At 36.7% G+C, this 13,774-nt stretch overlaps 1 protein-coding gene across 40 annotated transcripts in view; it reads left to right on the top strand.

Moving 5' to 3' along the window:
* The window catches only part of CLASP2 (cytoplasmic linker associated protein 2), a 147,487-nt gene that overhangs the window by 70,376 nt on the left and 63,337 nt on the right, over positions 1 to 13,774 (top strand). For all 40 annotated transcript variants that reach the window (XM_010398668.4, XM_019285521.3, XM_019285520.3 and 37 more), the window contains 4 exons: positions 3,117 to 3,196; positions 8,481 to 8,573; positions 9,217 to 9,362; positions 10,872 to 11,007. In XM_010398668.4, the coding sequence (XP_010396970.1) occupies positions 3,117 to 3,196; positions 8,481 to 8,573; positions 9,217 to 9,362; positions 10,872 to 11,007 (455 nt within the window). The remainder of the gene's footprint in view (positions 1 to 3,116; positions 3,197 to 8,480; positions 8,574 to 9,216; positions 9,363 to 10,871; positions 11,008 to 13,774) is intronic.

The raw sequence follows: 13,774 nt of genomic DNA, 5'->3' as shown, positions 1-13,774 counted from the left end.
AAGCATGAGAGATTCTTTGAAGGCATCTGCATGTGCATGACTGTTATGTATCTTGTTAGCATAGTAAAATACTTTCTCCTGAATTGGGAAACAGCAGGTGGAGTTCTGTCATTTTTTGACTGTCTCTACAGAAACAGTGACTTGTTAAACCGAATTGGTAAACATACCTACAGAGAGATTGGAAAGGGAAGGGAAAAATTGAACAGTATTTTTCCTCCTCGGGCAGTGTGGACTTCTGACTTCTATACTATATGAAGTTACTTCATACTTTGTTCCGGTATACATATGTGATCATACAGTTGAGAAGGAGAAAAATCAGTGAACTAGAAGTGAAATGTGGTTTACAGATGACTTTGAAAAAGTGTCACCTGCCAAAAATCTCACATAATTTTTTTTTTTTTTACCAGTCAATGAGGTAATAAAACAATTTTCGGAGAGTATTAGTTTAAAAGACAGGTTGTTTGTAGATGTGAGCTAGTTGTTGAAACTAGGGAAGATGGAAAGTTCTCTGTGTCTGGACTGTGTCAAATGGATTTTAAATATAGTCTGTCCCTTCTCTTTCTCTTTTTGAAGTAAAAAATTGTTATTCCTTAGATAAAGGATTTTCTCTTACTGCTCAGGATGCATTACTAGATGATGATTAGGTGCTAGAAATATCTGTCATATAGTCCATGCTGTTTCCTAATTTTAAGTGCAGTATTTTAAGGCAGACTGAAAATGACAGCATCTACTTACTTAGCAAAGGCAACTTCATCTCCTTTTAATTTTTTTCTCTGTGGTGTACAGGAGTGAACTAGGAATACTTGAAATCCAAACATTTTTCTATATTTTTTGTGTTCATGGCCTATATGTGTCAATTCGTAATGTTTCTGTAGTTTGTTCCCTAGGAAAAAAAAAAAATTGATAAGTAAAGGATGGGAATGCAAAGTACTTTTATCCTGCTTTAACACAGGTGTTTGCGTATTTATGTAACTGAATAATAATACAGGACTTATATAAGCTTAACTTTTCCATTTACTTTTCCGGAGTATGTATTGCATATTGACTCTCATTGTTTTTGTTCTATGAGACTTTCTTAAATGTTGGAGTATTTGTGGACAAACAAATGAGGTTATGACCTGAGCATCTAAGTAGTTGTTTGTACCACCTACTTTAACATGGTGCTGATGGGCCAAATTACTTCTTTCAAGGTTTCTCTCCACAAAATTCTGCTCTGACAAGGATACTCTCCCTTTGAACAGCTGTACAAGTTTGTGTGGCAGAAGGGTGTATTCTGGGTGTAAATGGATCTTTCCCTCTTCATTTTTTTTAGCTGGTGAAATACCCATGAACTTTATGGAAGGGTTTGTTCCCTCTAATCTCTGGAAGGAGAAGAAATAGGTGGTTATAATTTCATCTTTCTCTTCTGGCTGCCACTGGCAATTGTGACAGATGGTGTTGGAGATACACATGTTGAAATGTGTTACGTTACAGCATCGCTTTACAGCATCTTTGAGCTAAGGCACTCCAAATCTATTAGATGTTCCTATATCATACTGCAGGTACTGCATCCAAATTCTGTGGGTTTACACTAATGAGCCACAAAGGTATGTGAGAGATCTTGTTTTGCATAGCAGTGTTGAGGTCTAGTAAGTTTGCCATCAAAATTGTAGTAGTAGTGCACCCTCATGCTTCGAAACTGCATGTGTATACAAACACAGCAGACACAATTTCCTTCTTACTATAATTAGGAGATCAGGGACTGTAAACCATGAAGCATCTTTTTAGCGTGCAGTCACCAAGAATTTGATTTGTCAAGGATTCCTAGCTTTTTGTTCTGGTTGACCACTCAGCCTCTTAAATGTTTTTTTGTTATGGTTTTTATTTGTTCTGTAGTTAATAAAATATGTGTCTTCTCTGTGTGATGCTCCATTTCAGTTGCACTCTGCCAGTCAGGGAGGACATTCTGCCATCTATCCTGTTGGCCTCACTCCGAAAGAGACACTTGTTCCCGAGTACTCATTTACTATAAGAGATTGTTTTTCCTTTCAAGAAGGAAATGTTCAACTGGACTAATTCTCTCCATGTGGTTAATATGTTTTGTCATATTACCTTCCTGATGCAATTATTGAAGATACTTACGGATTCTGCCAAGCTTCACCTTGCGCTTGGAGTTCTAGACTTGTAGCGTAGCTTGGACTTGATGACCTTGTTCTTTGATTTGATAGCAAACTGGAGTTCATTTTTTTAAAAAAGGGGCCTTTCTTGGTAACCTGTGTTTTTGCAGGAAAGCAAAATCCAGACATTGTTTTCAAGTGGTTTTCTTGCTTAGAATTGTCTTAGTTTCTACCCAAGATTTTAATGAGATTTGCAACCGTATACCAGTGTGAAACCAGCAGGTTTCTTGTCAGTATTCTTCCCTGGTCCTTCTGCTGGGTATCTTTGGCTGTCATGTGAAATAGTTCCATCATGAGTGGTCTGAAAACAAGGTCAGCAAATTTTGCTCCAATACAAATTCTCCTCACTGTTTCTTTCTTTCATTGTTGAAGTCCTGGTAACCTTAAGACTCAGAATTGTACCTCACACTTCTTGGCTCCATGTGAGAATACTGGAAAAGACAAAAAACAACCCCCAGACTTTCAGGGCTGATTACTTAAGGCACATATGTTAAGATGAAAATTCATCTTGAGGAATTCCATTTAGTGACGATTAGCTCTTGCTTTGGTAAATAATATGAAATTCTGAGCTTTATTTTAGAACATTTTTATTATCAGGGTGCAGGTTTCAGAATTGAATGCAAACACTGCTAGAGGATTGTTATATGAAATATGCTTCCAATTAGACACAAAAATAAAATTTATGACACTGTTAAATTCGTCAAATTGAAAATTGTTGTAAATTCCAGTTGCTTGGAATTGTTCATTTTTGGGAAAAAAAGGTCTTTTTTTTTCTTATGGTGAAATGACAGTTCGATGTCATGTGATTCTACACATAATGTACAATTCTACACAAAAATGCAGCATTTTTGTAAGTCATATTAAATGTTTGAAAAGTAAGTATGTTGAAAGATGCTTCTAAGAGTTTTAAAACCTTGATGTATGTTACATCATGTTTAACAGTATTTTACGTTTATTTAGGTTCCTCTAAAGAAGGGGGAGCTGGAGCTGTGGATGAGGATGATTTTATTAAGGCATTTACAGATGTTCCTACTGTACAGGTAAGATGTTGTATATATTCATGTTTGTTTTCAGAAATACGTTATTTGCAATAATGTATTAACCTGCTTTTAAAACTTATGTAATTTTACAGTGTTCTAAGCAAGCATCATTGCTTTTCCTTCTTTCTGACTTTCGAGTCTCTATAGAAAGCTTTTTATTTTTCCAGTAGTTACCAAAAAAGGTGCCACCTTTACTGTCCTGCTAATCATTACCACATTGTCTTTTGGCTAAAATGCCTTACTGCTTTTCTCAAACTTTTCCAGGGAGCTAGTGAAAACAATTGTATGTTTTAATAAGGAAAAAATATTAACATAATATTTGGAAAATTTAGGGCTGCAATTTCAAGGGATAATCAAGTAATAATAATACAGGCAAATAATTCAAAAAGCAAGAATTGTATTTTCAAATTTGCTTGCATTGTAATGGTGTGTGTATGGTACACATGGCCTTATTCTAGCAATATTTTAAAAAATTAAATCTAGTGCCTTATTTTCATACTAATGAACTTGTTGGATACTGAGTTCTTAATTAAAACATCAGATTTTAATTTCTATTCTTTTAGTGTGGGAATTGCACATATTTGGTACTTTCACATAGTTGAGTCATTCAATATGCATGTAGCTTACAAGGCCTATTTTGAATAAGTTTTCCTTGAGCGGCTGAGGTGTGGAACACAACCAAAGACTCAGTAAGCCATAGTTCACAAATGACAGAAGAATTTTGTAAGACTGCCTTTTCCTGCTGTGTATTTTTGTTCTATTTTTATTTCCCAAGCGCAGTTACGTGTTAGATCTGCTTCTGCAGGCAGAAATACTGTCTGCTTTCATGAAGGAGCACTCAATCTTCATGATCCCTGTCACATCAAGGAAGTCTTTGTCTTACACTGTAAGAGCTTTATGTTTCTTTGCCTCTTCAGACTGTGTTAGGAATTCTTTGGAGGACGAAAACATGCAGCTCTTAGTAGTGTTTATCCCTGTTTTGTTGAACAGAGCCGTATTCCACAGAACAGAGAATGTGATCCTTGTAGTTCAGTGCCTTAGTGTTTGCAGTCCCAAGCAGAGTTCTCTAATTACTCAGGCTGGTTGGCAACACTGCAAGAACAAAAGTGGGGTGACCACATGACAGGGACCAACACATGTTATTTTCTGTCTGACTGCTGAATGGCCTAGGAAGGTAGGTCATTCTCTAAACTGCAAGAGATAGAGGAGAAAGACATTTGTTGTTACTAATCTCCCTCGAGCTGAGGTGAGGAGGCAGGAGAGAAATGTGTAACTGACTGCAAAATTACTTACTTGTTTCATGGATGAGCATGCAAAAAACAAAACATGATTTTATTTTAGTGTCCTTAGGAATAATGATTTCCTGTCCAACTTCATGCTTCTGGCTGTGGACAATCTCTGATCTTTCAAAAAAGAAAACAAAAAAAAAAAAAAACCAAGGTAGATTCCATGTCCTGAGACCATGTTAATTACTAAGGGAGCAGGAATTTTCTCTGTTAGGCTTGTGAAGAAAGAATGTTTATGACCTGTAGTTTGCCAAATTATCCTAAAAGCGAAGGGCAGCATGAGGAGAGAGAGTTGTTTGTACGTTACTGGGCCCATTCCTGTGTCTCTTCTGTTTTCATTACATTTATGGGTTTGAGTAGTGGCTTCATTGAAAGTAAGAAAGGAACCTATATGGAAAACCAGATTCAGTTCTGGATCAAGATTAGGTGCATCTGAATTAATCAAATAAATTGAGGTTACTTACAGTGTGGGTATGTTTTAAGTCGTTATTAAAAGCCGCCAATGGTAGATCTGTCTTTCCAGTAGGCTGTTCGTATGACTGCTCAGCTGTTTTTAGGAATGTCATATTGTTTACTTGTACCCAGTTTTTAATTCCCATATTGAAAATACTTTTCATCTGTATAGTTATTATTCTTAGTTGTGTTTGAGCTTTAATTTTTCTGTCTTTGATGTTGCAGTTGCCTTTAATGATGTGTGTGTATGTTTCCCTCTAATGGATAGCAGCAGTTTATGAAGAAGATGGGTGATTTTTAGATGCAGTCTGATGGATCTGTGTGCCAAAACCAGAAGTACTATAGTGACAGGATTGTGCCTTCATATTCAAGATTACAACCATACTGTTTTTACAACTTAAGCCTTTGCTGAAACTGAAGAAAATTTTGTGTTCAGGTTAAGAGTAACTCCCATTAATAGCTAAAATTTGTTTGAAAACAAGTTCAGTTATTTTTATAGAAGTCTAATGTGGGAACTTGTGAGCAAAAAATGCATTATGTCATTGGCTGAACATATAATTTCATCTTGGCCTCCTTAAAGTATAATTAATCAAAGGCAGGGAGAAAAGAAATTATTAAAATATTGCTTTTTATTCCTGTGAAATTAAAGTAGGTATGCACTGCCTTGAAAATACAGGATTTTACAGTGGAATTACAGTTTTCATTTCATGACAAGATAAAATTATACCATTTGTTAAATTCTACTCTGCAGTGCCAATTTGAATATTCCTCAGTCCAGCTCTATTTGTGCCAGGTAATTAAAGAAAAAATTAAGTTCTTTGCCTAGAAATGCTAATAGGGTAGACATTAACCCATTGTACAGGTTGCTTCTGTGTTTGTCTGGTGCCTAGCATGTTTCAGTCTTGCAGCAGTAAGTATATTGTACAACATGGTCTCTCATGACACAGAGGCTGACAACAAGAAAGTCCTATTTTCAGGGTTTGCTTAATGAAAAAGCTTGCAAAAGGTTTTTGTTCCTTGTCCAAGACTTCAGACTGAGATTTGAATGTGCATCGAGCGGTCCTCAGATGCCACCAAAAGGCATCATCCTGCTCCCTTCTTGTTGCACTTCACTTCTTCATGATAAGTTCACAGAGAAATGCTGAGTTTCCAGAGAAATTTTTGCGTCTTTTCTTGTAGGATGAGCTTTCTGTATACATAAAGCTCTGAACTGAGCAGGAGACAGGTCACGGTGGGTTATGGTAAAGGGAGATCCTGAGGAGGTTGAATCATGTCATGAATTCTGATGGCATGAAGTGTCACCATAATAGGAAGCTTCATCTTGAGTTAACCAGTGACTAGTCCCTTACAGTTCTAAAGAAAAATAAAAATTTTCTTTCATACTGGAAATTAATTTTGATAAAAAAGCTTCCTGAGACACACCTAATACTTCTTTTTTTAAGAGTATGGTACTGACAGAATTAGTGTTGGAATAAACTAGGGTTGTGTAACAACTATTAATAGGCTACTAGTATACACAAATACATTAAATGGTGATACTAAACTCACGTTTGATTTTGTGGGCAGTGGAGTAGAAAGTCTGTTACTCCTGGACCCAATTGTTTTCATTAAGTAATTTGTTTGTTTCTAGTAAGTCATACATCCAATGTTTAGTGACTTCCAGTGAAGGAAACAGTAATCATGAGGAATAGCTTTCTGGTTTTTATGGATGCAGTCATGTCTCATGTATAGAACTGCAAAGCTGCTTCCACAGTGTATCCTGGAAGAGCTCACACAGCAGTGTGGTAATAAAAATCTCAGTTTTGTTGGTAAAGTATATTCAGGAACCATTTTCTACCTTACAGTGAAGCTGGTCTGGGTGTACTAATTCATCTGTTTCTGAGAAGGTTCCTACCCTGTTTATTCTGGAAACCCAATATGCAGGTGTTTTAGAGCTCTGATGTCTTTCACCTCCTCCACATTCCAGCACGCCTCCATAACCATATTCTGTTAAAGTACTGGAAAAAGAGTAGATGGCAGTAGAGTTAAGGTTCCATATCTTCTGTAAGTTAAATTAATTTGATATGCTCAGGAAACTGGAAAACTAGACTCTATACAGTAATTTGAAGATGCCTGGAAAATTAAGATATTTTAAAGAAAACAATCATTCAGCTTAACCACAGAACAGAAGAAAGACATTCCATTGTTTTTTACAGTAAGATCAAAGATGCATATATACATGCTAGAACAGTGTGTTCAAGAGACAAAGCTCTTAAGCAATTCATGCAGAGCAAGGTGTCCTAACCACTGGCCCTTGTTTTCTCTGTGTGCTCTTGCACGTACGAAAATTACGTCTTGTACTTAAATAATGAGGGAGCATCAGGCCCTGCTGTTTAGGTGCTACATAAGTTATCATGCTGGTGTCCAGCTTTTACTGTAGAAAGGTAGGAGTTTCCTTGAAGTCCTGACCCACATCTGCCAGCTCTGTGTCTTGAATGTGTCTCAGGTGGCCCCAGGTGCTTGTGTATGGGTCACTGAGTTTTGGCCAATGTGGTTATGGAAAAAAACTTCTGATCCAAAAAAATAAAAATGTTTAGCTGAAAATACATTTTTTTGAATAAAACCCTGGCCAGATCAAGTTTCTGCTTAGTAGTTTGCTTCATATCCCCTTAAACTTGTTCTCAGTCTGGAGGAAAAAAAAAAAAACCTTTAAATTTTGCGTATGCAGTGTAAGCAGAAAAATGCATCCTTTGACTTATGTCCAGGAAAATAGAAGGGCAGTCAGTTTATTTGACAATAATGTTTTCATGAGTAGGTTTTTTATTCTTTTCTTCTTTAGAAATCTGTTCTTGTACATGTACAGTTCAATAAAGACATTAATTCATTTACAACCAAATAGTGAGTGTTGCGTGATTGGATTGTTCAGACTTCAATATTGATGGTCTTACTGTATAGTGAGAACTCTGACTACAGATGGCTCCTTATATTTATTTACTGACTGGAGAAGTTAATAAATGGTAGTCTTAAAGTAGCAATACATAGAGAAGCTATGGAAACCTTTTAATTTAATTTTTCAAAGTTTAATTTTAGTGTTCTCACAGCCCAGTTAGTTCCTCAGAAAGTCCCAGCTCCAAAAGAGTTGCAATGAGTTAAAATGTTGGTTGAGTTTCATTATAATAGTGAGCATGAAAATGAACTTGAGTGGCAATAATATCGCAGCAGATTATCTAAAACCTGTGCTCCTGTTGGATTATTTATTTTTGTAAGTGGAGTTAATGAAATTGTGGATATTATTAGCTTATCACAAAGGTGAAAGGCAAAATCTTGAGGAAAATATTAATTCTTCAGCCTTTTTTTTTAATGAATATTCACTACTCAGTGATATCCTTACAGATTGATCTTCAAATGCCCATTTATAACTCTTACACAGCTCTCTGGAATTTTGGGGGGAAGATTTGCAGGATTAGAATTGTGTTTTCACTCTTCTGAAGCTATTTTTCTTTGTCATATTACCTGGGATATTAACAATATGAACTTTATGATTTTTTTTGTTTTTCATACTTCAGATCTATTCTAGTCGAGAACTTGAAGAAACGTTGAACAAAATCAGGGAAATTCTCTCAGACGACAAACATGATTGGGATCAACGAACTAATGCGGTAAGCTTTTTATCCGGTTTCAGGTTTGGGTGGGTGTATTTCCTAAAGCCCAGGCATCCAGATATTTTAATTTTTTTTTTTTTTCTTAAAGTAATTACACTCCAGATAATGAAAGAAATTTTAATTTTTAAATCTTGTATTTCTGTATACCAAGTAAGTTTGAGTGTTCTTAGAAGTCTAAAATGCATTTTTGCTGACATTTGAGTAGAAGCTTTTCTAAAAGCCACCCTATATGTTTAAATTTGGCATTTATGCAAAATTCCATATTCTACAGGTTACCTGCTAGCATTAGTACCAAGAGGTGTGCAGCTATGAAAAGTTTCACTTACAGGGTTAAAATGTTTGTGTGTATGTTGCATTTATATTTTTTAATCAGGTTTATGGCATCTTAGTGTTTATAAACAGGTGGGTGAACGGAATTATGTGTTTGTGTATTTGTAGTCTGGGTTCTGAGAATTTTTTTTTTAGCTCTGGAGTTTAAATAATATAAACTTTTTACAGTTTTTTTAATTACTGCCATATATTTTAAAAATTTTGCTTTAAAGACATGCCTACATATATTGTTGCACAGGGAAGCTGTTCCTTTTTTTATTTTGAAATGCGTATTGGCAGTGTCCTAAACCAAACACGTTAATGTTTTTAGCTGAAGAAGGTTCGGTCCTTGCTTGTTGCTGGAGCTGCACAGTACGATGGGTTTTTCCAGCATTTACGGCTCTTGGATGGTGCTTTCAAGCTGTCAGCCAAGGATCTCCGATCCCAGGTGGTTAGAGAAGCCTGCATTACTGTAGCGTAAGTACATGTGCCTTTGTGCGCCTTGCTAGGTGTTAGTGTGGGTTGGACTTAGAGATGCTCTATCGGTGTTGCAGGAGAGATTGTCTTGTCGGACTGCTGTACACTGTGACTGATAAAGAGTCAAGTCAGGGTTTGAAGCCACAGAGAAAAAGAAATGCTTAAAGGAATTCGTTCTCTTAGGGGATACACATAGTTGATAATCCTGTAAGAGATTGTATGTGAATAACCAGTTACTGTCATTGCACTGAATACTTAGTGCAAGTTAATGCAAACTGCTGTGAGTGATATTGGGCACTAATCTTAGGATCACTTATGCCTGGTTGATTGGCACAGAACTTCACTGGGACTGCTTGTAAAGTCATGAATAGCCTTTTAGTGGTTTGAACATAGAACATTTTGGTGAGGTAGTAACCTCTCAGGGAATCATGGAATGGGTTTGGCTTGAAAGGGACCTTAAAGATCAACTAGTTCCAACCCCCCTGGCAGTGCAGGGACACCTTGCACAAGGCCAGGTTGCTCAGAGCCCCATTCAGCCTGGCCTTGAACACTTCCAGGATTGTGTCTCTGGGCAAGACACAGATGACCATGATAATTTTAGAAGCCGTGGCTAAACTGAAATGATATCTTCACCCTTTGCATCTTGCAGACTCCTTTAAATTCAAGGGCAGAGGGGAAAACCAGAGTAGTCTTTCCCATCTCCTTGTTTTCCATGACTTTTTAATCCTGTGGAAAGACATTAATGTAACCACTGATTCTCAGTGGCCACAAGAGCACCACAGAGTTCACCCTTGCTCTTCTGGTCTCCTGATTAGGACAGACCGAGGGGAAATGTTGAAGCATACAACTGCCCTTTCCAAGGAAATCAAGACCTTGAGAAAATAACATTTCCTTTCCTAACATGAAGTCAGGAGTAGTGTAAAGGTACTCTGCAAATGTTCTCATCCAGGCCTAACAACCTGGAATTTTCCTTGATCCCTAAAACTTTGATATATTTGATGTGTCATTTGCTGCTGGCTATGAATTCTTTTTATATAGTCTGTCTGCACAAAAGAAGCATTTGGTGTCACCAGTGGATGGTTAAATTACTGTGTGTTGTATGTATTTTTATATTTGTTAAAACTGAAAACAACCTTGACCAGACAAGGAAACCAAAATTTATGGTTGGCTAATAGTGGTGAGTTTAGTAGTTTTGCCTGCATTCAATAGGAAAAAAATCCTCAATAATTCATGAAAAAATTTAGATTTATGCGTCCCAAAGTGTTCAGAAGCAGAAATACAGTGATATTTTATGTGTACATGAGAATTTAGGCTTTCCAGTTGTAGTATTCGTTTTTCATTATGAAATAAAGTTATTCATGTTTGGCTTCTTAGTGTGCCTGGAAATCATGAAATTTAGAAGTTCTGTTGTTTGGAATGATGGATCTTTAAAATCCACAGTGAACTTCATTATTTTAAGAATAAGAAATGAATTTATGTTAACAAGTTGTATTTCTTTTCCCTGAATAGCCACCTTTCAACTGTTCTGGGAAACAAGTTTGACCATGGCGCTGAAGCAATTGTGCCTACTCTTTTTAACCTGGTTCCCAACAGCGCCAAAGTGATGGCGACCTCGGGGTGTGCGGCCATCAGGTTCATTATTCGGGTAGGTGTTCCTCTCTCACTGTACTGCTTGGAATTTCAGGTTGTAGCTCTTGGCAGAGATAGTAACTATTCTGAACTAGAGGTTTTTAAATTATTCTTCAGCAGAGGAGTAATGTTTCTCGTGGGTGGACAAATACTATATGTCATTGAAACCAATTGGCAGCTTTGTCATAGTAAAGGTGGAAGAATAGGTATGAAAAGCAGGTCTGTTTTCATGTTTTGGGGGTTTTTTTTGTAATGTGTTAATTGAAAATGATCAAATGTGTTTCAAAGGGTAACTGCTTTTAACTGCCTTCTTGGAAAAGACAAAGTTAAGCTAGTAGCTAAGAAACTACTGAGATTTTTAGAAGTGCAAACAACAAAGCAAGGGTATTTCTTTCTATGTATACACTTGCCCCCCAAAAAATTTGGAACCATGGAGTTAATGGTAAAATGTTGAAGAGGCTACATATACATGGATCAGTTCAGAAATCACAAGTTCACAAAAGAAAAATCCAATAGAGACTTGAATTCCTGGATTTAAGGGCGTTCTAAGCTGAGTGCTTAAGGCTATAGCATGTGGAACAGAGGAGTGCTCTATCCTAGCTGTTTTCTATTGAATGTTCTTTGAGCATCTTCTACTGACTGGTGTCTCAGGCAAGATATTTAGAGTTTTGGGACTTGGTACTGGTATTTTTGTGTTTCACATAAAACGGGAGTTTCTACATTAAAAGTTGTGGTGTTCTTAATGCCAAGCACTTACTGCTATTTACTATGAACATTGTGGTTTTAATTTTGTAAGTTGTTGGAAAACCTAAGTGGTTTCATCACTTAGGCCTCTTTTTGCCATCCTCAGTGTGTTTTGGAATCTCTACTTGCTCTGTCTGTGCCTCTGAGAATGTGCTCTGAGACCTCTGCACACATGACCTTTGCATCAGCACTTGGGCTAAGATAAATCCCTTGGCATTTTTCCCCCAGACGCTTACACTGCACTGTGAGATGGCATAGACTTGAGAGTGAAGGAGGGAATACACCTTACACAGGATCATTAAAGTTTTAAGAGAACAATACCATTTGTAGTAGTATAAGACAAGCTCAGGTGTTTAACAAAGTAACTCTGGCTTGTCCACAGGGGCCAAATCAAGCACAAGAAAAGCAGTATGAAATAAAAGTTCACCAGTTACATTAAACTGGGTTTATTGGTTCAGTTCATTTGAAGGCAAGCTTACACATCAGCTGTAGTTGCCCTGATTTTGTTTAGATTTCTGTTCTTCTTAGCTGTGACTTAACATAGCGGATTGGAAGCATAAAAGCAAGAAAATCCTATCTACAGTGTTCAAATACCCAACCAATAAATGAGACAATGTATCAATGAGAAAATGAGATAATGTAGTTTATCTTTTGGGGAGTGTTTTGGCAGAAAATTCAGGTTTCAGAATTAAATATCGAAAAGAAGTGCAGCCCTATGCCCCTTTGGACTTCTATCCTTTGGACTAAATGAGTATTGGTCAGGGGGTCTTTGATCATTTGAATATTTAGGACCCAAGCTACTTCAGTTTTTGGCGTCAGTGTTTTACTCAAAAACTCCCACCAGAATCCAGTGACAGCCAGTGCAGTTCCTGGTGCTTCACTGTGTAATTGCTGTAGAGTGAGTCTACGTAAAAAGAGGGAAGCTGTATTATGCCAGTGATCTTGAAGACCTTCATCTCATCTTTGTGCCTTCATTGGATTTCATATTTCTTCTCCAGGAAGTTCTTACACTATAGTCTGATTTCTCTTTTTTGACTCTTAATACATCAGGAAACCAATTAAAAAAAAAGAAGGTGGGGGGCAGGGAGGGAATCACGGAGAGATAGCATGCTGGCAGAAGCCTTTTTCAGAAGGAGGTGGGATTCAGGTTAGTCAGCTGATCTGCAGTGTGGTTTGGGAGGAGGCATGTATCATTACATCCTCAAAGGAGTAGCAGATGAAATGTGCCGTCTTAAAAACGGTATGAAAGCAAGCCTGAGGCTTTGATAGCTTTGCAAAACACTTTCTAGAGATGATAACATCGATGGCTCCAAAGACTTTGAATGTACAGGTTTCTTCATCTGTAAAAATATTTTATTTTTGCCCCTGATTTGCCTATTATCCCTTTATGGAAGTCATATGCCTCTTTTCAATTTGCAAACTATGCAAAACACAAACAAACCCCATAAAATTGTGTTTAAAAATATATCAAGATGAACAAATGTAACTGTTAGGCTCATCCAGAATTTTTGATTAATTCCCTCCTAATTCTGAAATTGGCAGGACTCTGTGAGCTGATGATTATCTCTGCTTTTTTTGTGATTTGTGTGTTTATATCCTGCAGCTGTGATACGTAAGAGAGAGTAAGAATTCTTCAGTACTGTACTTCTTAAGATCTTGGTTTTTTTTTTAATTAGCCTACTGTGTCACACTGTATTGGGGACTGTTTTAGAAATTACATTAGGTATTTAATCAAGAAAGGACTAAAGAAATTAACTGAAAATAGATTTGTTGAACCACATTACTCTTACTTGGAATTCAGATTGTTAATATTTTTTGTCTACAATTAGTTAAGAAAAGCTGAAGTAAGGCAGCTTTGATTCAGAATTCTGTAATTCACTTGGATTTAATGTAGTTGATCTAATGTGTAGTTTGTTTTCTTTTTCCATCAGGATGCTAGGTGTTTCCATATAGATTGTGTACATAAGCATTGTATGTCAATGCTTTTATTACTTCATTGAAATATTTTACGTTAAAGGAAGTTTGGTCCTTGTAGCACT

The sequence above is a fragment of the Corvus cornix genome, chromosome 2 (assembly GCF_000738735.6).
Source record: "Corvus cornix cornix isolate S_Up_H32 chromosome 2, ASM73873v5, whole genome shotgun sequence".
Taxonomy (NCBI): domain Eukaryota; kingdom Metazoa; phylum Chordata; class Aves; order Passeriformes; family Corvidae; genus Corvus; species Corvus cornix.
This window is presented reverse-complemented; position numbering and strand designations above follow the sequence as displayed.